Genomic DNA, 24723 nt, shown 5'->3' with positions numbered 1-24723 from the left:
GCACGAGATTAGGATTTGCCAATTTTTAGATCAGATCAAGATCGTTTCGTGATTAGGATCTTATTTTAGCTCTTCCTAATGCACATCATATATTATAGCGGAAACTTGGCTGCTATTACATATGGGCTGGATGCCTGGATGGGCCGAAAGCTACAACGACAACCAGTCGAAAATCGCAGTAACGCTACACCAAGAGGCCCGCCGAGGCCCAGACTACACAACAAGCACGCGCAGGTCAATCAATTTGACGACGGGTGTAACGTGGACAGCGACAGGTCGAGGCTGATCCGGCTCCCCGACGTAGCTGACGTCGTCGACGACAACAGGCTGCCCTCCTCGCCGCTGTACGTGCAGCACTGCCCGCCGCTCCCAGCGTCCAGTGCTAGGGACAGCGATAGAGAGCAGCCGCCGCAGTCGTGCGCCGAAGACGGCCGCGGCGGATTGTAGGCGGCCCGGCGCTCGACGGCCTTGTGGCTTGGCGTCCCCAGGCTGCTGCATTGCAAGCGGCTCGCCGTGGTGGTGACGCTCTGGGTGGGGTTCCTGCCGGCTATCTGCATGCAAACCATTTATGTATTCGATTGTTAACATTGAGCAAACCAAGTACTTACCACAAATTTAAAGCAGCTTAGGATTGTCATCACGATGAGAACTTAAATTTGTGTTTAAGTTTGTCACGTCCAGTTTTGTATCGTCAGCATTTTTCTTGTGTAGAGTGTTTTATGATACCACTAGTAGGTCTATATTACTTTTTTTTTTCTTAGCAAGTAAACTAGTGTGCACAAAAGGAAAAGGCAGTATGCCTGACTGACTCTCAGGCCAGTCAGGCGGTCACTTCAAAGCTTTTGCCTTTTTGGTGCTACTACTGGAACTCGGGGAGAAGAGAGGGAGCACGCGTGCGCTGCAGTAGCGAGCTAGGCCACGCGAGGACAAAAACACGGCACTGCAGAGAAAAAGGAGTATGAATCCATCGACCCACAGTCCCACAGACAGGGTGCTGCATGCGACCATGCGATGCGATGCGTCCCCTCCCTCTCCCTTCGCAGTTCGCACTGCTGCGCGGGGCGCAGAGCAACAGGACAGCGGGGGGCCGAGCCGAGCAGTGCGCTGGGGCTGAGAGCCTGAGACGATCCGTCCATCCATGCGCTTTGTCCCCCTGCCGTGCCCCTGATCACTCGCTTTCCTTCTTCTCTCCCCCAGCGAGATGAGATGGATCCGATGGATCGATCGATCCCTAGCCGATCGAGAGGAGACAGTGCAGTGGTGTGCAGTGCATACCTCAAAAGGGTGGTCACGGCTGCTGCTGCAGCAGGCGGGTTGGGGAGGGCCCGGCGCCACCACGAAGCCCAAGAATGTGAAGAGCTTGCTGTCGCTGGGGGGAGGAGGAGGGGCGGCGTGTTCGCCGTCTGCTGCGGCGGGCCGCTGCTGCTGCTGCCGCTTTATTCCCGCGCCGCCCCGGGGCTCCACCTCCGGCTCCGCGTGAGGAGGAAGAGGAGCAGCCATGCCCATGGCCGCTTGCATGACGCGCATGTAGTTGTAGCCACCTGCTGCTGCTGCTGCTGCTGCTGCGAGGGCGCGGCACCATGACCCGTCGCTCTCACATATTCCTGGGCCTCGCAGTAGGCTCTTGGGGCTCGCGCTCCCGTAATCCTCCTCCTCCCGCTCACGCCTCGGCTCCGTCCTGTTGTTTGGTTGCATGCATGCAGACACGCATGGTTAGCTAGTTCATGCCGTGTGTGGGGAAGAAACATAATGTACTAGTAAAAGAACAATATAGTAGATCTTCAAATAAAAAAAGGAACAATATAGTGGGTGTGGGAGAAATGTGTATTTCTCTTTTGAAGCAAGTTTCACCTATGTTTGCCTGATAGATTCATATGGAGCACTATTTTCACTTGGTCGTATTTTTACCATGTTTACTGCTAGTACAAACGCGGTGTTTGATTTAATTTTGAGACCATGCAAAAGCTTACTGACCTTTATGTTTTTCGAAGTTTTGAGACGGAAGGTGTAAACTGAACCTATGGATATAAGCATATCTATAGCGCATTTTCTCTCCAAAGCAAAATCATTAGGGAAATGGAATACCACTGCATGATATACTTGATGTTCATGGCTTTTTAGGTCTCTATATAAGGTGCAATTTTTGCTACTATTTTATTTTAACATCAACTTATGGTGTCCAATAAATGTATAGCACTATGAAAGTATTCTTTTCTTCCAAAATAAAATCTCAAAATTGTTGATGGTCAAAGTTTTAAATGTTTGACCCCTGATAATTAAACCCTAAATAATAATAATAAAAATAAAAAAGCATCTGCAGTACTCCGTAGAATGCATGCCCGGTGTACATGTTGACTACTAGTACCACTAAAAAAATCTATAATATGAAACGGGCCAACAACCACGCTGTCATTTATAGACAAACATTCCACAGGATCTTTCTTGAAATACTTAAAAAAAAGTACCAGCACTACTATAACAGGCAACGCGAACATCATGTCGCTTAGACTGTCTGCGTCTTTCTTGTCAAAGACAAATTATTCCAAGATGTGCACCAAGGAATAATATTCGATTGGCTACGACCATGCTACTACTGCTACCTCAGGCAAAAACTGAAGAAAGCGAGTGGCAAAGGAGGGTCTAAAAACGTTGTCATTATTCACGACGCGAATGGCTAGCTCCTGACGTGACTGATGAACATAAAAAGAGAATAAAAGGAAATGAGTAAAAAATAAAAGGCAGTGACCTTTTCAGTTGGGGGTGAAGCGGTAGCATTGGCTCCTTTCTAGGCTTTGGCGAGTGGCGGCAGATGCAGCAGGGCCCATCGCACTCATGATCGCACTGCTGCTGCATACCATTGCAGAGTTCTATGTGCATGCCGCCGCTTCCGTATATGTGCTCCTGATGATCCGCCCGGTGCACCTGCATCGACCCTGATCGCAGGATCGGCAAAAGAATAGGAGGAACGGGGGTTAGTATTTAGGTTTTGTTCTCTGACGCTGCTGATGGAGTGTGCATGCAGCAGCTGTATGCATGGAGGATAAAAAAGCATATCACTACTTCCATTGGAAGGTGCACAAAGCAAACACAAAAGAATTGATAGCCGTAGAGAATCGTGCCATCCATGCACACATGCATGAAGTGCAAGAAAGAACATGCTTCTCCATGACCAACCAAACAGCCTTTCTTTCTCTTTCTCATGGCTAGTAACTCATCAAGAAATAACTTTTTTTTACCTTAATTACCTTGAGTCTTGGTATTATACTAGACTATCATTAGCTGAGGCGCATTTTTACTTGGTGCGTGGGCTTTTTTTTCTTAAAGAATATTTGTGTATAAGGATAAAACCATTAGCTATTTCTTCAGAAAAACAAAACTAGTTTGCTATTTTTAGAGGCTCCACAGTACCGGAGGACCCAACAAGCTACAGGGGTGAGAAGAAAAGATAAGTTTATGCTTTCTTTTTCAGTTCTCCTAACGTTTTTGGGAAGAAAGAAGAGCTGTTCCTGAACTAATTAGGGCAGGCAACTAGGATACCTATACAAATATGTAACAACACTCGTTTTGGAACATAAGGAAAGATAGATGTATGTATGTTATATACCTTGCATTCCAAGATCATTTCTCATGTTTCTGTACATCTGCTTCAACATTCAGAAATAAGATTTATTCGATCAGTGCGCAACTTTATAAAAGAAAAATTAGGAAGATATACGTTGGGGAGGAAATGAAGAACATATTCCAGAGAGAAGGGCGGGGCTCCAGCGCTAGTGAACCTGCAGGTGGCTTTTGACATGAGATATGGTGAGTCCTCCTACTCCCATCAGCTGCAGAACTCGCTTCGGCGTAGCCTCTGCAACCACATGTTCAGGGCTCGTGGCATGAGAAACGACGGAGAGCAACACATCCAAAATCCATACCGGAAGAAAGATACAGGAAAATCGGAGCTAGAAGATGATCAAGCTAGCAGGAGAGGCATGCACATACTGTCCTGGCCTCCGAGCTTGTGGATGGCGTGGACGAAGCAGTGGTGCAGATCGGGAGTCCATCTGAGGCGAGGCACCTTGGACCTGTTGTACTGCCTGACGCCGCCGCTCCTCTCCCGGCCGACCACCGTCCTCACCATGGTCATCTCTCAGCTAGCTCCAACAACACCAAACCGGCCGACCAGCAATAACTGGCTACCAACAGCTATATATCTGGTTAGACAGCCAGCCACTTCACATGCATGTTTGTGCACATGAATGACCATCCATCAGCCAGGCTAGAAAGCTCATATTCTAGCAGGGCAACACCTGCCTCCTCTCTAACATTAGCCACTAGAGAGAGGAGAGAGAGTGAGAGTGAGAGTGGTAGAGCAGTGAGAAGTGTTAAATTTTGCTGTGTAGGGCAGATCGCAGGGGGAGAGAGAGGGGAGAGGAGAGAAGAGGAGTGCAGGAGCAGCGGCGGGCAAGGGACAAAAGGTTGGAGACAAAGGGGGTGTTTCAGATGCGGTCAGAGCATGTGCCTGCCGTAGGAGGGGATAATTATGAGATTGGGGCAGAGCTGTTGACCCGAGCGGAGATGAAGACAGCCAGCAGCAGAGCATGCCAAGCTTCCCGCCAGGATGGCCTCTGACATGCACCTGGCTTGTCCTCCTCCTCCACATCCTCCTCCCTCCTCTCTGCTTGCATCGCTATCTATGCTACCTGTTGGCAGACACCAGCAACTTGAATCCATTCATTTCGGTGCACTGTTTTCGCTTGGTCCTCCATTGTTTCCATTCAGCTTCAACAAATCAAGCTTGCATTGCTTAGCATTTGCTAGCTGTTTCAGTCCAGCAACTGAAAGTGATAAACCATGCATGATGACACCTGACTGCAACATGCATGCAAGCAAAACGGCTTACTGGATCAGAAAAACAAAATCAAAATAGTGAGCTACAGACTATGGCTGGCTTGCAAATTCTGTATAGAAGTTGAGCAACAACAGGATATAAAGCATGTGTCCAATCAAAACAGCCAAGAAAAGCTCGATCCTGTGCGCCGGCCGTCTCATATGCACATGTGTACGAGATATGAGTTTGAGTGCGTCGTCGTGTGTGCATTGCATGGGCATGGCTGTGGAAATTCCTACTGCGTGTAGCTTGCTAGCTCCCTGTACGCTCTCCCTGAAGAATAAAGGTGATTGTGGGAGACTGTTCAGTTCGTGGCTTCATGGATTTGGGCTTTGAATTTAGATCGGAAAGGAGCTTTAGCCTCTATGATGCGAGGAAAAGCTAATCGCAGATTTCTCTTTTTTGTCTCGGGAACACCAAAAGGCTACAAACCGTATGCATAATTAAAGATGTTTTCTTGAGGCAAAATTGTCACATGATGGTAGTATCAAGAGCAGCATGATGACGGTTGATGGGAGATCAGGAGGTGACTAGCCGTATCACCTTAACCCCCATATAAAAGGCCTGCACGCACACATTGATTGATTGGTTTGTGTAAATTCTTGATGCGTAATAATTCTTTCAGATACAGTTCTCGGCGATCTCTGACCGAATCCCTGGTACTTAAAGCTAGCTAGCGAGCGTGTACATTAACCCTGGATCAGAAATTCAGATTGGCAGAAGGCAGATCGATCATTAAGCATGCAGGTCCAAGGAGAAGGATCCGATCGACTGATCAATCACGTAGGTTTCAGAAAGAATTTATTTTTCTGATCACGTCGTGGCAGGAGGACGCAGGAGAACAGATGGCAAAGGAACAATCACAGGTTAAAGGCGCGTAAACCTTTCAAATAAGCACTTGAAGAAGCTGAGGAGGGTCCCCGTCTCCCCGATGCAATATGCATGCACGTAGTACGACATGCATGCGAATGCGAGAGCGGCCGGCCGGTCGATCCGACAGGCAAGATGGATACCGATCTATCTTTTTCTGTGCTCATCCATGGCATGCGCCGGTCAAATCGCAGCCCCATTTGCAACGCCGCAGAGGCTGGCGCCTCGCCCCACCGTACGTTGAACTGTTGAAGTTGAGCTCACCAGTCACCCCCCTCCTCTCTCGTCGTTCTTCACACACGATTTTCAGTTTGTTTTTTTATATTTTTTTCAACCAACTGAAGTCACGAAATTTCGTCTTGCACAAAAATGTTTGAACAAAATTGAATAAGCTACAGAATATCTATATTTCATCACTAAAAATAGAATTGCATATTATAACATAGCTTGCAGTTCAATAATTTATTAAGGTGGCGTTTGGATGTGAGTTAGAATGGGGAAAGGGAAATTATCTTGGGTTACGAGGTGTGGGTTTTGGATTGGGAAGTGAACATTTTTTCCCATTCCCTTATTCGATAACATTAGTATGGGTTAGGGAAATAAAAGGACAATTAACTAAAATGTGCATAGTATGTGTGAAAGCTCTCTTTACTTATAAAGAGTAATTTAGTAATTTTACAATTCATAACCCATTTCCCCACCTACTTGGTGGTATAGGAAAGGTGTGATATGAATTCATCATATTCCTATCCCAAGCCATGGTCGTTTCCCATACCCATAATCCAGACAAGCATAACACACTCATTATTTCCCTTTCCCACATCTCTTAACCCAGTTGCCAAACACCACCTAACAGTACATTATTATACACACCATAAAACTAGGTACATATGTATCCTCTTTCCCTTCCTCCTATTCTCCTCATAGGCTTGAGGGGGCCTTGAGCCCCCTCTGTCCCCATACTGGTTACGTCCTTGTCCATGAGGGGTTATATGGTTTGGTGGTGGCTCCATGCATGGACACATTGTGTGCGGGGAAATGATGCCAATGGCATTACAACATGTAGGTGCGATAATGGTAAACAGAGGCTGTAGAAAACTTATGGTCCGAGAGCGTTGAGAGAAATTTATGGTTCAAGACTCGGGAGCGTCGAGCGAAAGTTGCATTGTTTTTTTTCTAGTGTTAGCAATGGCAACGTCCTGAATTACCTCTTTATTCTTGGAGGTATAGTCATGGCCATTCTTCCTTACTTTGAAACTTAGGGAAATTTGCAAAAATCATCCCATAAGTCACTTGAAGTTTGACATTTGCTCCATAGTCATTTGTTGCAAATGATATCCTCTACTCAATTGTTTTGTAAAAAAAAATCCCAATCATCGCACATGCTTAAGAAATTCAACATGTTTTCATAGATGCGAGCTGTCAATGAAGTCTTTACCGAGATGATATACTTTTATGACTATAATCTTAACAATTTTTGGAGATTCCACAAAAGGAATTACTGGTGAGAGCCTAAAGTCGTCACACTGAGTTTCAATGTTTGCACACGACAATTCAATGTAACATGATGAATAAGTCTAGACAAGCTTGATTCACCTGGTTTGGTCTATAATGGCTTTGTATATGTGACAATAGGTTGCTTCGGTTAAACATGGGCGAACTTGATTGATTTTTGCAACCGAACTAGTTTTTTGTTTTTTTTTTTGGGGGGGGGGGTGGCGCATTTGGAAGAAAATAGCTTTTTGGCACAATTTCGTGAAAGGAAAAGAAACCGTCGGAGGACACGTTAGTGCAGAAAAAGGAGAGAGTTGACAAGATGTGGATGCGCGCACGAGCATGGCAGGGCAAGGGCATAAAGAATCTGGGGCCCCGGGCTGGGCGGGCATGATGAGCCGTATGATCCGCTTGTTTTTGCCTTGCATGCAATGATGTCCCTGCTGGTCTGCTGGGCACTTGAGCTCGCTGCGCTGCATGCCTTCCTTGTGTAGTGCTGCCCTGTTCCCCCCTCCCCCCGCTGCTGTCTCTGCCTGTGCTGTGCCTCCGCGTGTGTATCCGCGTTTGGAACACAAGAAGATGGGATGGGATGAGATGAGCCTCTGCCTGTCATCTCTCCTCTCCTCTCGTGCTGGACCAGGCCAGCAGATCGATCGGCATGCATGCATGCCGATTAACGGGCGCTGCAGCGCAGTGGCATGGTGTACCGTCACGAAAACTAACTACTGCGCTACGTGCCTTTTCTTTGTTTCCATTCACGTACGTTGCAGCGAGCGAGAGTCGAGACCAAATCAAGCAGTAGCACACTTGGAAATTTTCATGCATTGGTAAAAGGAAGAACACAGGGATCATTCGTGCATAAAAATTAAAAGTGGATGATGATCGAATGTTTTCCTTGTCTCTGCCCCAATCATGGACGTTGACCATCAGTCCTTGCTACTAGTCGCTATCGTTACAAAAGAGAGAGAGAGAGAGAGAGAGAGAAAGGAGAGGAGCGGTCAAAGTTAGTTGGATCCAAAAGCCATTATCTTTGCATTGGATGGTCATGTAAAGTAGTACCAGTAAAGAGAGCATTTTGACAAACGGAAAGTGTGTGTGCAGGTAGAGCGCAGGAATGATCGAGAAGATGAGCTGAGAGAGACTTAGCACAGCACAGCAGCAGTGGGAGCAGCAAGGTGACCGGCAGGAAGGAAGGGGCATCATTGCACGGGTGGCGCGGAGGCCGGAGCCCGAGCCGAGCCGAGCCGAGAGGAAGATGGATTTTAACGCGCGGCCTGCTTCTTCCGGCGAGCTAAACTAAGCCCCCTGCCATGCGGTGCCCCTGGCCGGCTGCCCCCACGACCATGATTCTGTCTCCCCCAACTTCGCCGTGGACCGCCACGAGACCTGCCCGAGTAGGCCGGAATAGAGCGCGCCTGCCTGATGAGCCCCTGCTGGAATGAAACAGTAGAAGCAACTAGTCAAGGAGCCGGAGAGGATCTCTCTGTTTTTCGCGGTGCCCATCATCATCATCATCATTCCACTCTGCCCTAACTTGGCCACGCTACGACTAGCGAGGCCGTGCTACACGGCTACACACGTCGCTGCCTGGTGCCTGCACTGCCGCTGCTTCTGCCTCGCTACAAGCATAACTAGCCACCCGGAGCAAGGAGGAAAAAGAGGAGCCCGAGCCGCGTGCATGCATGCCATGCACGATTGCACATGCGGGCGCAGCGGCGCTCGGCACGCCGCGCCCCCCTGCCGCGGTGCACGGACCCCGGCCGAAATCTTTGGCGACGTACCCTCCCCCCTCTCGCCTGTGCGAGCCCTGCCTCCCCGCCACGGGCAGCGCGTCGTCGTCATTGCTGCGCTGCGGCGCCCGGCTCTTCCACCGCCGGCGCCGGCGCCGTTTGGGCTCTCGTAGCCTCGTACAGTCCATCACTTTTTGCCAATCACCGGCGCCGACGCCTCCGGGTGGACAGGATCGGGTCGATATGATAGACCGAACAGCGACGCACGTACGAAAACCCTGCAAGCCAAAGGTATTCCAACTTGTGGGTGTAAACACAGTTGAGATCCAAGGGATCCAATGTTAAACTTCGACCTCCAGATTCGCCGCATGGCATCTAACGTGTATGGTACTGAAAGACCGTTTGAGGAGCTGGAATCTGTTTCTGTCGGGTCCCTTGATTGAGATCCACAATGTCAGAGATGCTCCTCAAAACAGGCGAGCACGGTCCCTTTGTCTGAGCCATATGGGTCAGCCAAGCATACGAAAACATCAGACGAACACATCGTACGAACCGTGACTGCGGACAACAAATGTAGTCAGGTTGGCGGTTATATACGTTGGCGGAAATTTGGTCTATAACCCAGACGATCAATAGGTACAACGTGACCTTAATTAACATTTAACAGAGCAGCTCTGCTGTCAGAGGCTCAGAGCTATGCTAACATGGGGATAACCGGAGAAATATAACGATGCAACAACATGGCACGATGATGATTCGTAACACAAAATTGCTGCACAGCTAAAACGTCTGTTATAACATGAACTACGGCACAAAAGAGGCCTGTCTACATATGCAGGGTCCACGAATTGCATTCAAAACTTCAAGGAGTCATTCAGTCAGCAAGTGTAATAAGACGGCAGGTTTCCTTATTCCATCAAATTGAAACTTGAAGATGGCTATCAAGGAGAAAAGGGGGAAGCGAACAAGACAACAGTTAACTTTATGCCAAATTCAACAGATGCTTGTCCATACAACAAACATTCAGGATCCTTGCACAATGCCTCTGCACGCTGTGATAACCAGCAGACCTGCGCATCCAAAATGAATATAACTGGTCAATAGGTCTGAACAGTAAGCATGTGCTACAGAAAAGTAGAATCAAATGAGTTTCCAAACAGGCACTGCCGCCAGGGGAACAAACAGTACAGAGCAAAATTGTCCCAGAGGAAACATAGTAAAACAGTGTTATGTTCGGTCGCTGCTTCAGGCCAAAAGAAATAATAATAATGCATAGAATAAAACCATCTGCACCACCTAATGGGCTGATGGGATGAATATTTTTGCTCCCAGACTTAATCATCTGACATGGCCCTATGGGCAAGGCGTCAAAGGTCATAGTGATGCATTCACATGGGAGACAAACGAAATAAAGGGTCCATATCATCAAAGCCATGAAGACTATGGTTTCAGTTTCCAAAATTAAAATAAACCTCTATGCCTGCTCAACTTGTAGCTCAAAAACAAGAGATTGAGCTCCAGCTAAGATGTACCGCAACACCATTATTTCTCACTCAGACTGAGATGCATGAACAACCTAAAGGTGTGTGATGGTTTCATCATCCAATGGCAGCTTTGAAAGTATGCTACTTGCCACCAAAAGAGTCACTCAGGGGGGTCATAATGCATAACTCTGAAGATGGACTTCATAACCATTAAGTGTAGGGAGTCCCTCCAAGCTAATATTAACAAAACAAAGGAACATCGACCAGCCAAAAGGGACTAGTTGCACTACTGCCATATTTATTATGTCGTTTGTTTCATGTTGTCGGTTGTCACAGGCTACAAACAGAATTATCAGACAAGACTGCAGAAAAGCTAACAAGACATGCTTTACAGTGGAAAGTTTGTGACCATATGATCCAGATCAGACCCAAAAGATTCCTTAAATATCACATCCTCTATGTTCCAACCTATCATGTATTAGAAGTGCATGGAGTAAAACTGCAGACTGACAGCAGCTATTGTTCACATACTTGCAGTCTCTATTGCCTGGTTTTCATAACAATTGCCAATGTTGATCAGACAAGTTACTAACATTACACTGAATGAACTTGTCTACAGCCACAAGCAACACAAGGAAAGCTAAATAGTAAAAGAAATAGAACTAATAATGAGTTATGTGTTGAAATGAAAATAAAAATCTACCAGCAACCACATTACGCTTGTAACTACAAGTTGAACCAGTGGTTGTTGGTTACAATCCTTAGTACCTTATGCTTGTTAGCCTTTTTAATGGAAGTATCTGTGAATGAGATACAATGCTAACAAATTTAGAGTGAAAGCTCAATTTCCGCTACAAGGTTGCTATTTTCACTGCCTTTGAGGGTTTCCCCAGCTTACTACTAGAGGGATAGGTGCCGATAGTCAAGGCAAGCCCAACAGACTAACAGGGCCAAAAGTAACATGTAAAATACATCTAATTGATTTACTTACTCATATAGGAATAGGGGGTGTGGTATATTGTATAGTAGGATCATATGTGGGCTTGTTGAGGCTCACAGAAAATTCAGTATTACACAGCTTGCTCAGTTTTAAGCAAAAAGATTGCATTTTCCTGCTAAGAAAAATGAACTCAATAGAACCAGCAAAACTTAAGGCATTTTTCATACAGACAGATGCTCTGTGGCTTTTAACCTGATTGAAATTGAAAGAACAGGGCTGGAGACCATAGGCTTACCCCCCCACCTACCCAAAAGACGTAACATTCTGGAGAGAGCTGCCCAAGGTGCTTAGTGGTGCTAGGGTTACAAAAGGACATTATGATTATGAAGTGGTAACTCCATAATTAAACGGAAACTGGGCAACGAATTCAATATGGTCTGCAGCGATCTGTAGCCATAGATATAGCCTAGAAAATATTCTGCCTATTGGCATAGATAAGCTCAAATGAGATATTTATCATACAGATTTTGATTAAATTTGGTGGTTTACTGCAAATATGTGCTTGCACGCCCATGCAGCTAAATTAACCTGCTGGGTCAGTAAATTGCACGCTTAAAATCAGTTCTATAAACCAAAATCCAGGCCTTGATAAACTGCCTTTCCTCGAACAACTGAAGGAGCTGTAAGCCAGAATGTGTGTTCTCATTCCAATATAATCAAACAGATTATTAACAAATTCCAGGTTGTTTTGAAGCCCTAAAAATTCAGGTCGCAGGGTAGACATCATGAATTCACATTAAGTCACCTGCCAACTAGATTGGTCTCTGCACATTTTGGAACTATTTTGTACTCATGGTTCATGGACATCACAATTGGAAATATAGGAACCTACGGATTTACAGCATAAACTTTGGAACTGCAGTAAGCACTGAGCAGCAAGGCAATGACATCAGGAGTGATCTGAGATGCCCATGTATACCAGCTGCTTGTTTTTCACGTCACAGATTCTTAATATTCATATCAAGCTTGCATCATGCTCTCTTGAATCAGAGTCACATTTCTACAAACACTATCTATTCATCGAGCAGCTTACTATCGACTGTCCACAAATTAACCCAGTGTCCACGCAAAAAATGACTAATTACTCGTTCAATGTTGCTTCCCCTGACAAAAGGGTGCATGATTCGTCACTCACGCAATTAAAATTCCAACTAAGGATCTACGACAAAATGTGGCGTTGACGTCCAAATCACGAACTCAATCAGAACAGCCGAGCTAAATCCAGAACAAATTCGAAACGTCGTGACGGGATCGGAGCTCACCTAAATCAACCGGATCGAACCGGGGCCGGATCAGGCGAGCTTGGCGGTGGCCGGGATGAGGCCAATGGAGGCGCCGCCCTTGACCTTGGCTTCCTGCGCCTCGCGGATCTTCTGCATCTGGAGCATCCGCTCCATGACGAGCTCGTACTGGCACTTCTCGTAGGCGTGGCGCTCGGGCTCGCACTTCCAGGGGAGGTAGAACTCGGCGACGCGGCACTTGTTGAGCGGGATGAGGAGGTGCGCGCACTGGTCGCGGTAGGCGAGCGGCACCCGGGCGTCCGCCATCTCCGCCTGCGTGGCGATCTGGGGCTTCGAGGAGCCGAGCTGCACGCCGGCCGCAGCCGCCGCCGCCTCCATCTGTCACTTTCTTCCCCTCTCTCTCGCCGGCGAGGTCGTTCCGTCGATGGATGGGCGCTGCGGGTTTGGTGCGGCGTGTGGTCGGGCGAGATCGGTCGCTTTGGATTTGGGGGGCTTGGGTTTGGGCTGAGCTGGGGCCTCTGGAAGCTTCTGGGCCTTAGTTGTGCGATTATGGCCGCTGGAACGTCGTCCAATTGGGTTTGCTCGCGGGCATCCGTCTCCGTTTTTTCTTTTTTTATTCTTAAAAAAAGGTGCGATAGTGTAACACTGAAACACAGGCGCGGCGTCGGAGCAAACCAGCCGATTTCTTTATGAGCGTGACAAAGATCGTTCCATGCTTTGAGCATGTTCGCTTCAGCTTATTCAGCCGATTTATCAGCTACCAAACAGTGTTTTTCTCTCATAACAAATCAACCGTTTCAGCTTTTCAGCCGGCTTATAAGCTGAAGCGAACAGGCCTTTGTCTTTTGATCCCTGCATTGTGAGCCCTACGCAAAGCTCCAGACTGAACATGCAATGTTTAAGACATAAAAATTATTATTATTATCAGAACATTTGTTTAAAAGTCAGATATTTCATAATTTAAGCTTTAAAGAGGAAAGCTTAGGGTGGATTTATATAAATATTATCAAACAATAACCATCAAAGCCAAGTGCAGAGATTGACCACCTGTGCTTCCGGCACAGACTTTGTCCTTCTAGAACTTGCTGTTGGCAGGTTTGTCATCTCTATAATGTTTTCTCCGATTCGTCATCAATTCCTCATGCTCATGTTCATATATTTTAGTTACAAAAATGGACTTACGGACCAGAATTCATCTCAACCGAAGGAAATAAAGGTTTACAAGCTAATCAGAGGGGGGTCTAGGAGATGCCAAAACAATTATACACCTCTATTGATTTATACGTGTTAATTTAAAGAAACTATAAACTGAATTCAACAAATCTGTACATAGGCTTGCTAAGTGCCAAATAATCCTTAGGGTTTTCCAGGGCTTAGGGATAAATTGTCAATATAAAACAAAATTATGATAAACTGAGAATCAACCATTTGCAAAACATCCATTTTTCGAAGTTTATAGCAAGAAGATATGTTATACAATTTGTTAACAAAGCAAGACTCCAACTTGCTTGGCCTCCACGGCCAGTGATCGATTTACATGTGTTTCTTTCTTTCCGGTTTTGATTGGTTGTAGAAGTGCTCCTGTTAATTGGATGTTGCACTGTAACGTGTGTAGCTTGTGAGGTTTATATGAGGATTTCATTTGTGCTGGTTCGGGTTGAAAGCGAGTAAGCGACGATAGCAGGTGGAAGTAAAAATGTCAGCGCGGCCTGCCTTTTTTTGTCCTGAGCAATGCATTACCATTGCTCCTGCAGGGCCAGAGAGAGATGCGGAGTTCTCAAGAAGGCTCTGGATAACCCTTAACTGACGGGGCCTGTTCCGCCTGTTCAATTAAATGAGGCATGTGAATGGACAATGCGGATCTGCAGGAGACGTGGCACAACCACCGCTCGAGAAAAGGCCTGATTCCCTGACCGAATTTCGTCTTGTAAAGATTGTACATTCGTCTTGGTATTTTAAGAATGGTTACTTATTTGGTTTCTTAACCATAGTATTACATATAATCATTAAGGTGTTAAAAGAATCACAAGCATTGTGTGTCTCCACCTACCTACCTCAAAATGAAACAATTTTAATGGGTCATATCGCAAAGTCGATATGAGCTTTCATATGCGAACTATGGCATTGTCATCCGAAAAAAAGAAAGTGGGTCTCCAACTCTCCATTCATATTAACTAGACGCTTCGGCGTGCTACCATTAATCCATAGTGATGACAAGGTATAACATTTCTAAAGGTTGGAAGTTAAAATTTGAAAAATGGAGGAAGGTTTCGTTGTACAGGAGCAACACTATACAAAATATGACACCGCTTAAAAAAATACAATGCCTAGTGTTTAGGCATGACAGAAGATCCGAAACTTTCATGAATTAAGGTGTGTTCTACTCGAGTAGATTAGTGATCGCAAGAGAAGATATTAAAAATAAGTAGTCGGCATTGCGACAAAAAGACTGCGCGATTGCGCGTAAAGTAGTCGATGAGACTTTTCTGCCTTTTGGCGAAAAGAGCGCATGTTGCCACGCATAAGATTTGTGCCTCCTTAGGGTGTAGCCGCTGTGAACCTCCAGCACTCAGTGCACCAAATTCGTGGCCATAGCCTCCTAATTCGAAGTACCTAGTCCGTGGCGGTCGGTCAACATGCCCCAAGAATAGTTGGCAAAGTGTAGCTCTGGAGGGTAATTTCCGGCAAGAGGTGTGCAAAAAAAGTATTCGGCGCGTTGCCCTGCATGTGGAAAACAAGCCGAAAAAATTATATAAAATAATTAAAAAAAAGTGACTTAGCTCAATTCATGGACGATTTTGCGCTGAAGTCACGACGGTTGTTGATGAAGCCGACTAGTCGGAGTCGATTCTAACTAGTTGTCGATGGTGTGAAGTCTACCCCAAACTAGTGTTCTAGTCGAGACGAGTTATCGAAGTAGTCGTCGGCGAGTCGATGTGGCCGGATGTGGGCCCTAGTCGTGAAGCATTTGAAGTCTTCTGGTACTCCCTTGTGGGAGCGTAGCAATTTTTTGCTGAATTAATTTCCAGCGCCAGGAACAGCCTCCGTTTGATCCGTGCGGTTGCCTGCTAATTTGCCTCGGGACAGGCAAATGCTTTTCCTCCTTGGGAATTGTGGTTGGATTCCTCCGCTTGAATTTTGAACTGTGAGCACTGAGCAGCAAACAACGGTCCTGATCCACCCAATAGCAGTACTAGGCCGACGCGGCTATTTTTTGTAGATGGGAGCGTCAGCGCTCGACTTGGACTCGGAAAAGAACTCGGCGAATCGTGACGGTTCCGTCTGGACAGCTGCGACATGCTGAGGGACGATACGGACTCGAATTGCTAGTTGGCGACTCCAGTAGAAATTAATTCCATCTTCAGCTCTACTCGGATTCGATGCACATGCAGGCGCGCCTAGAGCCGCCGAACTTTGACCTTGACGACTCAACATTAGGCTGAGTAGATTGATCTTGATGATTTGATAATTAGATTCTCTAAGCTCGTTCGATGATCTCGACGATCATCCCTACCTGGCGTGTCAGATATTGGTGTTTTTATCCGGTAACCTAAGTAGTAGATTAGTTGATATCTAAGTAGTAGATTAGTTGATAGGGGATCCCAGGACCTGAAACTCGAAGGTAAAAGTGAGGACACAAGATACAAATTTATACAGGTTCGGGCCACTAGAGTAGCGTAATACCCTACGTCCTGTTTGGGTGTTGTATATTACGCTCTGCGCTTGGGTGTTGTTTTGCCTTGGTTTAGGTTTGAGGATTTGGTCCTCTGTTGTGGTTCTATGAGGCTGATCTAGGGACCCCTGCCCTCCTTTATATACTCTAGGAGGCGAGATTACTATTCGGTTACAAGGTAGGAGTCCTAGTAGGATTATATGGTATGAATTATAGTAATATTACAAGAGAATTTTAGTAAGAATCCGTCTTCTTCCTTCAATCTATCCCCTACAGGGCTCCCAATCTACACACGAGTTTGTCAAGGAAGATATTATGGGCCTGTTTGGTTTCCTTTGCTTATCCATAAGCAACTTAAAAATAAGCAAATAAGTTGCTTATAACCCAAACACTCTTGCTTATAGAGTTGCTTATAAGTTGCTTATGCATAAGCAAATAAGCAAGTTTTGAGTTGCTTATGGTTGCTTATGGGGCACTTTTACACCTCCTACCCTCATTCTCTCTCCCCTCTCCCCTTTCTCTCTCCTCTCTCCCGTCACCACTCAAGCCCACCGCCGCCGCTGCGCCGGCCGCCTCCGCGCCGCCCGCTGCGCCCGCCGCCCGCCGCCTCCGCTGCACCCGCCGCCCTCCTGCCTCCGCGCTGCCCGCTCGCCGCCGCCGCACCCGCCGCCCGCCCGCCTCCGCGCCGCCGCCTCCGCGCCCCGCCTTCGGCCCCCCGCCTCCGCGCCCCCCTCCGCGCCCCCCTCCGCGCCCCGCCGCTCCCAACCCGCCTCCGTGCCGCCGCCTCCGCCCCCGCCTCCGCGCCCTCCCTCCGCGCCCCGCCGCTCCCGGCCTGCCGCCCGCCTCCGCCCCCCCCCCCCCCCCCCCCCCCCCGCCCGCCTCCGCCCCCCGCCTCCGCGCCAAGGACCAGGAGGTCCAGGACCCGGGTATTGACTAGGGGTAGTGGAAATGAGATGACAGGGGTAAATGTGTCAATAGCAGTCTCATTTATTGCAAATAAGCAACCCAAACCAAACACCTAAGACTTATAAATAAGCAACTACAATAAGCAAATAAGCAACTTATAAAGCATCCATAACCAAACAGGTCCTATATCTTGCTAACCCAGCAATAACCGAAAGTGCAATAAAAACCAGATAACTTATTGAAGCACGTGACCAATTTCATTTAAGAAGCTTTGTTTGTGGCTACCTAGGTGCAAATCAATTGCTGGGTTTGCTGGTGGCTCTAACTACATGGGAGGAGCTAGCGTCGTAAGCACTAGCTTGGGGGCAAGTCGATTTTGGAGGTGGGGAGAGAGAGGAGGTGAGGGATGTCATGACTACTGCTTAACCCAAGTTGGCAATGAAGCCTAGGGAGCAAGTAGATCATGACAAAACCCACAAAGCAAGCTGAGTCCAGACGAGTGGATGATAAACATCGACTCGGTCTAAGAAAAGATATGCAAATACGTGAACTATCCTATATAAGAGAGAAGGAGACGAGGGAACGAGATGTGACGAAAACATGAGACTACGTAATTAGGTGAGCTATCGATTGGATAAGAGAAGAGACGAGAAAGATGTTAGGAGGGACATGTGATCTTTCGCTTATTCTTTTGAATCTCAATTTAAAATGTCTCTATTCCAAGTTTACTGGTATGCTACTTTATGGATAATGTCCCAAAGTACCCAACGTCCTTGTTACAACTGGGTTCCGTCACACCAAGAGGAAGCCCATGTTTTGTTTTGCTAGTTCGTCAGCCGCCTAACCGAGAGGAGGAAGGAATTACGATGGAGGAGAAAGAAGACCAATGGAGCAAATTTGCCATTTTGTTATGCATAACTGCAATATCCATTTGTTTTTTAATACATGTTTTAAGAATTTAGAAATCTTTACAGTATATATTTTTTAATCAACGCATTAAAAGATAATTGAACTTATATAAAACTTTTATTCACTAAGCATTCATATAACAAGTTGTCATTTTTTTTAATTTCTATAATCCCATTACAAATACAGTAAAAAAAGGAACGTAGGTAGAGTAGTATTCAATTTTTTCCTTAGAGAAAATGGTGACACTTAATGTGTTAAAACCAACATGCATTGGGGAAAAATGGTATCGCGAGCTCAAGAACATGCAACATATTTTTAAGAGGGAAGATAGGGATTTTTATTTACTCATTTCATAGCCTTTACATCTAAGGCAATTTCTAGTGGGGTTTCATAAGAGTTTCATTCTCATCAACACATCAACAATTTTGATGACATGACATGCTAATTATGTTGATTATGAAACTTTGTATGTACTGTTTCCAAGACTATGAAATCTAATGAAACTAGCATTAGGGACTAGAGAGTTTCAATTCATTTCATCACATCCAATTACATATTTCACTTCATCACGTCCAATTACCCTAGGGACTAGAGAGTTTCAATTCATTTCATCACATCCAATTACATATTTCACTTCATCACATCCAATTACATGTCTCGCAATTAAATGGTATGTCTTGTCTATAAAACCTCCAAATGAAGCATTGGGAGACCTTATTTTATTCATCTATTCAAACCTCTTTTGATGACATATCATTTTTGGAAATTGTGATATGAAACTCCAAGATTGAGGTCAGTCTCAATGCACAATTATCAAGATTGAAAAATTGATAACTATGCCTGATGAGTATCATGACTCATGAGGATGAAACTTCTCTCACATCAGATGAAACTGTTGTCTCTTTTTCATAACAGCCTTGTCAAGAGAGCAATCTAACCGTACATGTTGGCCAAACCATACAAGTCGGCCAGCTCCAAGAGAATGCACGCTTAACAGAGCCTCCCTATTGAATTCCCTGCATTTGAGACTACGGATACAGTTGCTAAATTGCCAACAGGGCCCAGCAGCACTCCATACAGCCTTGGAAGGCCCAGCCGCACTCCATACAACGTGGCCTACAACGACTACACCTCAGCGGAATTCCTCTGGTTTGTTCATCTCCTGTGTGATTACTGCAACGTAGTTTACGTTTCAGATTCGATAGCATAATACAAAGAAAATTGAATTTGTTCAACCTTCTTCACTGAATCTGAAGTGTTCAAAAAGTAAAATGAAAGTGTGCCATCATTTACTGAACCAATGGACAAGATCGTCCAACACATGAACGAGTCCGAAGGTTCACCCAATAACGATGAGCATGCTTGTTCCTAAAGATTACGAGGGCACTGCTTGTAGAGAGCACAGCGTCCTGCTTTTTACTTTAGGGTACTTCTGAAACAGCTCAGATTGTTTTGTTTGGTTGCTTTATTGTCATCACGTCTACCCAAATTTTAAGGTCAGATTACGCAGTTTGGATCACCGTTTAGTGAAATTTATGTCCTTGGAACTGTGGCACTAGAAGAAACAAAATGCAAAAAATATTTGGATCAGATTTCTGGCTTGGAATCCTCCTCCGAAGAGAAGGCATCACAATTGCGCACAGTATAATCATAGTCGATCATCTGGGGAAAGGATCCTCACTTCCATTCTGTATCAAATCAGGAAAAAGACATTCCAGCGAAAAAAAAGAGTTACAAACCAGATTCAAGAAAGAGAATTGTTCCTACTGGAACAAGATTTAAGAATGCTAGATGGATCAGATTTCTGGCTTGAATCCTCCTCCGCAGAGGAGGGATTACATTTGCGCACAGTATAATCATAGTCGATCAGCTGGGGAAAGGATCCTCATATCCATCAGAATTTCTTAAACTTCAACAAGTTCAAACAGCATCTAGAGGCAGGCAAACGCATTGTTTTGATCAGAACATCTGGCTTAGAGTCTTCTCCGAAGAGAAGAACTCGAAAATCGCACAGTATAATCATAGTCGATAATTTGGGGAAAGGATCATCACCTCAAAACAAATCCTGATTCGCCACAACAAATCAAATGACGAAAAAGAAAAGGCAGAACGAAACGAAAAGGAAATCGACCGAAGAAGGAAGTCGAGATGAGCATGGAAACGCAGCCGCACGAACGGACAATGGCAGGCGAGATTGAAGGGATGCGTTGCGGCGTGTTTTTATATAGGGCGGTCGTTGACGCGGACGAAACCCTAGCTCGCGTGGGCTGAGATGGACGGACGGATGGGAAGCCACGTGTGAATGGATTGCTCGGCCGTGCGAACAGGCCCAGCGGCGGTAGATTGGGCCGTTGCTTAGCCAACAGCCCAATCTGGCCTACCAATATTTCAGCCCTTTTGAACTATTGACCCACCACTCAGGCAGGCCAGTTAGGAGGTTTCCCAAACGAAAAGTCAGCGATGGCTTAGCGCGAGACCCGGTCACGCCGTGCATGGCTGAGGATCGTGTCGTGTGAGCGGTTGCATGGCATCCTGCCATCGTCGGAGCCAAGCGATTTGTACACAGTGCCGTGCCGCACCCGTACAGAACTTGAAGGTTAATCGCGTGCTAAAAGGGGTCTTGCAACTCGTAAAGGGCAAAAGGCAGTGAATCATTTACATTCAGTTAAACTGGAGAAGAAACACAATCGATATTCACAGGACATGCATCGTGATCTTTTTTTCCTTGCAAAACTTTTTTCGATTGACAGAAATAACAAGATGCAACTGCAACGAGAAGTCACCAAATTCAACAGCTACTATGATGCTCTATCCATAACCGGGCCCTGCAAATTAGCAGCCCAACTTAAACTAATCAAAGGTAAATGCGCCGTCATAAACACCAGCGTTCATGAACACAATAACATAATTAAAATAGCCCAAAATTAAACATGACGCCAGCACCTAATCAGTCTACGGATCAGCTATAGACAGACGTGGTCAGATCAGGTCAGTGGTCAGGAACACACACACAACAGCAGCGGCGCTCGGCACGGCGTTCTCAAAAAGGGACAGCCATGCGTGCGCGCCGGTGCAGGCGGCGGCCTTGACAAGACCGGTCCGACTCCGTCTTCTCCTACTGGCCTGCCGGCAGTGACGCCACGAACCGGCCGAGCTCTCTGTTCACCAGCGCGTTGGACATGACGGAGTTGTCCCTTGCCACGGCGTCCACCAGCTTCCTCGGCACCAGGCACTTGCCCTCCGCCGCCAGCCGCTCCTGCACGTCGCCGCGCACCAGCAGCTTGTGCATTTGCTCCTGCGCCACGGATGGCATCTTTTCCTTCTGCACGCATGCGACAAGGATAATAAGGAAACGATTTGGTGACTCTGTGTAATTTGTAAATGCGCTTAACGAATTCAGACATCTATAGCTAGAATTTCGATATTCAGAAATGCAATGTGGTGAGGCGGTTATCGATTGCGTTACCTCGGTTGAGCCGACGGTGCGCATGAGGGCGAGCATGCCGACCTGGGCCTGCAGGAGCTTCACGTGGCGGGCGGCGGCCGCCAGCATCTCGGCGGTGTTCATCTTGTGCCCGCCGGGGATCAGCCGCGACAGCTCGGCCGTCTTCTCGCTGATCCGCTTCCGGCGCTGCCTCGCCGCGGCGCTCTGCAGGGACTGGGACACGTTGCCCGCGGCCTTCTTCGCGTTCGCGGCGCGCACGAACGAGCCGGGCGCCGGAAGCTGCGCCGCCGGCGGCATCGGCGGGGGCGGGGGCGGGGGCAGCGGCAGGACGAACTCGTTCAGGAGCTCCGGCAGCGCCGGCACCTGCTTGTTGCCACCGCCATTGCACAGCTGGCCGGCGGCGTCGATGTCCGCGAGGCCGCGCCACGCGCCGTCGCCGCAGGCGCGCTGCTTCTTGGCGCAATGCTGCTTGACCTCGCCGTCGCTGTCGTCATGGAGAGGCCCGAGGAATGCGGCGTCGTCGTCGTCATGGAGCGGGAGGTTGAGGAGGTCGTCGAGCGCGGCGTTGGCGGGGTCGAGCGGGTCGTAGACGAAGCCGAGCAGCGCGTCGGTGACCTCGGGGTCCTGGAGGAAGCTCATGTCCGCGGCGGGGAGGTGGCCGAACAGCGGGGCGGTTGTCGGGTGGAAGCTGAGCGCCATTTCTCTGCTCGCTCGCTCTACCCGATGCTGGTGTCTCGCTGCTGCGTGTGGATTGGAGCTCAACTGCCCCGGCAATCGGCAAGACAGAGAGTCAAGGGGAGGAAGAGGAGGACGAGGCGGCGGCTCGAGTGTAAACAGGCGAAAGTGATTAGAGGTGGTCTACTGGTCTTAACCACAGGCTGGCAGTAACCGCCCCTTAAAAGGAGGGAGGCGGCGCCCCCACTCGCTCCTAATTAACCGCCATTTGCTGCCATTCTCTCCCGCCGTTTTTCATGTGGCGTTTTGCACAGCGACCCCTTAGATTTGTTTTAACCCTACTCAAACTCCTTCAGGATGTCGAAACCATCTGCAGTATATAGTCAAATCTTTTTTTTGTGTGTTTATGTGTGATCACTGTAAATATCCATGTTTTTAAGGTATGTTGCAACACTTTTGATAGGATAGATGATGGCAACGTGAAACACGTCACTCAGTCACAGTTGCAGTCGAAATTAGTCCTCTCCGTAACGAAGCTCCTCTCTACCCGCGACGTGATTTCGGAGCATATCAAGGGCTGCATTGCAACTTGGGCAATTAGCAATTTAGCAGAATAACTGCCTATTTGGGTGGCTAGCTGAAATTTTACGGCGCCGAGAGATGGACGGTGGATGCGGCCCCTGTTTTCTTCTTCTCTTTAATTTCTCGTTGCCTGCAAATTCTGTCTTGGATTCTCCGGGGCGGTTAAGGACTTCCTCATTCGTAGCTCACACGGGCCCCACCTCCTCCTCATTTTGCGAACCGCCGCCACGTGTCACTGCCTCCTCGGCTCCTCGTCTCTCGCCCGTCAGCTACGAGCACGTGCGCCGTGTCCTATGTCCATCGCTGCCGGTCATGACTCATGACGGATTCTGACTTTCTAACACTACTACGCGAAACCTCACTGGCCTTGTCGCCTTGACACGATCAGCTGCGGTAGTGTCGTACAGTAAAAGGTTCGTGCTTGTGGAGAACAGCCAGTGTTAGTGAAGTTTTGATTGCTTTCAGCTGGTGATCTTTCAGATAAGAAGAACATGAACACGGCGCCTGCAGAGTGCAAGACGAGAGCTGAGCGAGTTTCGGCTGTAGCTGCAAGCGTTGCTCGAACTTCCAAGGCCGTTTTCCAAAAAAAAAAAAAAAACTTCCAAGGCCTACGCCTCATAACAGCTGGGCTCCCCCGGTGACATGCATGCATGTGAAAGGGCCTGCCAATCGAAAAAGCCCACAGTTCGTACAACTGGGCCTGACGAATTGCAGATATCCCGGCCACCAAACAGCCCATTATCCCCCTCTCAAAAAAAAAGAACAGCCCATTATACCCCAAGGAAAAAAAAGGGGGAGCAAACAGCCGACGGAATTGTCTGGCTTCTGGCCCAGCTCGGCGCTCGCCTCGTGACACACACGTCTCGAAAAGGCAAAGAAATATCTGCCCGGAGAGTCGTCTGGTCTCGCGACGGCGACCCTCCGTTGCGGGGCCACGGACCCGACCGCGACATGCCAGAGCCGCGTCGCACGAACGCCGGGCGACGGACCGCATCGCCCTGCTCGCTCGTGATCGTACCGGGCATGGAAAAAAAACAAACACCGGAGACCGGACCAGACTGCCGCCGGTCTAGCTACTGCTACCATCACGTTGCTGTCTTGCTGACTGCTGACCAGCACTCGATCATCGACGCTGCCTGTGTCCCATGCCGATCCGGACAACGCTGACGGAATATCTGATGTACCCCCGTACGTCGTCGCACCGTCTGAACACCTCCTGACCAGTGATCACACCACCGTCTGAACACCATGGACCGCTGCCCCGTGTGTTTACTCCTACTCCCGGTCACAGGCTCACAGCCACACTGCACACCCGACCAGTATGAATGTGCAAGGCCATATGCGTATGACAGTGTTAATAAATCTTTTGTTTGGCCATTAGCTCTTACTAATAATATCTTATGCGATGACAATCGATCCAACAGGCTGCTGCCCATTGCAGTTGCCCGGCGCCCAGGATTCCTCCCGTCGCCCGTAGAATCGCCGACCGCGCGTCGCAACAAGAACCCAGAGCTCCTCGCTCATCGGCAACACCTAACGAACATAGGATCCACGCGACGCAACCGTCCTGTACGATGGAACCGAAACATACGTAATCGTATTACGATTGCATACCTGCCACGTACGGTCACTGTCTGTTCACGTCCATCCTGCGGCTCCGGTCCACCGGCTCTCTCGCGTAGTTTGACTGACCACGCCGTGTTCCTCGTCTCGCTATCTGTTACAACCGTACGTACGTCTCCATCCATGGCTTGTCGTGAGCTCGTTGCTGATCGCGTTCGTGACCAACAGTAACTGGCGCTGTCATTTGCGTGTACACGAGGAGTTAACTTAATCTA

At 47.7% G+C, this 24723-nt stretch overlaps 3 protein-coding genes and 4 non-coding genes across 7 annotated transcripts; all 7 read right to left on the bottom strand.

Annotated features, from left to right (window-relative positions):
• Positions 1-72: 72 nt before the first annotated feature.
• On the bottom strand, positions 73-4407 carry LOC117836544 (uncharacterized). Its single transcript, XM_034715994.2, has 6 exons — positions 3988-4407; positions 3777-3853; positions 3605-3641; positions 2747-2933; positions 1276-1678; positions 73-551 (listed from the first exon to the last, which is right to left on the bottom strand). The coding sequence occupies exons 1-6, from the start codon at positions 4130-4132 to the stop codon at positions 240-242; spliced, it is 1161 nt and encodes a 386-aa protein (XP_034571885.1). The 5' UTR covers positions 4133-4407; the 3' UTR covers positions 73-239.
• Positions 4408-9797: 5390 nt separating this feature from the next.
• On the bottom strand, positions 9798-13205 carry LOC117840939 (NADH dehydrogenase [ubiquinone] 1 beta subcomplex subunit 7). The gene is made up of 2 exons (XM_034721487.2): positions 12717-13205; positions 9798-10040 (listed from the first exon to the last, which is right to left on the bottom strand). Exon 1 carries the CDS (start codon positions 13071-13073, stop codon positions 12747-12749), a length of 327 nt encoding a protein of 108 aa, XP_034577378.1. The 5' UTR covers positions 13074-13205; the 3' UTR covers positions 9798-10040; positions 12717-12746.
• Positions 13206-19458: 6253 nt separating this feature from the next.
• Positions 19459-19602, bottom strand: LOC117841184 (small nucleolar RNA snoR74). Its single transcript, XR_004637210.1, has one exon. It is a non-coding gene; the product is annotated as a small nucleolar RNA snoR74 (small nucleolar RNA).
• A 163-nt stretch (positions 19603-19765) lies between these two features.
• On the bottom strand, positions 19766-19870 carry LOC117841234 (small nucleolar RNA Z103). Its single transcript, XR_004637255.1, has one exon. It is a non-coding gene; the product is annotated as a small nucleolar RNA Z103 (small nucleolar RNA).
• A 104-nt stretch (positions 19871-19974) lies between these two features.
• On the bottom strand, positions 19975-20078 carry LOC117841233 (small nucleolar RNA Z103). The gene has a single exon (XR_004637254.1). It is a non-coding gene; the product is annotated as a small nucleolar RNA Z103 (small nucleolar RNA).
• Positions 20079-20137: 59 nt separating this feature from the next.
• Positions 20138-20241, bottom strand: LOC117841237 (small nucleolar RNA Z103). The gene has a single exon (XR_004637258.1). It is a non-coding gene; the product is annotated as a small nucleolar RNA Z103 (small nucleolar RNA).
• A 1057-nt stretch (positions 20242-21298) lies between these two features.
• On the bottom strand, positions 21299-22450 carry LOC140221248 (uncharacterized). Its single transcript, XM_072290563.1, has 3 exons — positions 21622-22450; positions 21538-21551; positions 21299-21478 (listed from the first exon to the last, which is right to left on the bottom strand). Exons 1-3 carry the CDS (start codon positions 22325-22327, stop codon positions 21299-21301), a joined length of 900 nt encoding a protein of 299 aa, XP_072146664.1. The 5' UTR covers positions 22328-22450.
• Between the last annotated feature and the right edge of the window lie 2273 nt (positions 22451-24723).

The sequence above is a fragment of the Setaria viridis genome, chromosome 9, assembly GCF_005286985.2.
Source record: "Setaria viridis chromosome 9, Setaria_viridis_v4.0, whole genome shotgun sequence".
In the NCBI taxonomy this organism is placed as follows: Eukaryota; Viridiplantae; Streptophyta; class Magnoliopsida; order Poales; family Poaceae; genus Setaria; species Setaria viridis.
This window is presented reverse-complemented; position numbering and strand designations above follow the sequence as displayed.

Excerpts from the sequence above, each read along its gene's own strand:
- LOC117836544 (XM_034715994.2), bottom strand. The coding sequence starts at position 4,132 with ATGACCATGGTGAGGACGGTGGTCGGCCGGGAGAGGAGCGGCGGCGTC. Across the intron at positions 3,854-3,987 it reads CAAGCTCGGAGGCCAGGACA|AGGCTACGCCGAAGCGAGTT; the intron begins GTATGTGCATGC and ends ATGTGGTTGCAG. Across the intron at positions 2,934-3,604 it reads AAATGATCTTGGAATGCAAG|GGTCGATGCAGGTGCACCGG; the intron begins GTATATAACATA and ends TCCTGCGATCAG.
- LOC117840939 (XM_034721487.2), bottom strand. The coding sequence starts at position 13,073 with ATGGAGGCGGCGGCGGCTGCGGCCGGCGTGCAGCTCGGCTCCTCGAAG.
- LOC140221248 (XM_072290563.1), bottom strand. The coding sequence starts at position 22,327 with ATGGCGCTCAGCTTCCACCCGACAACCGCCCCGCTGTTCGGCCACCTC.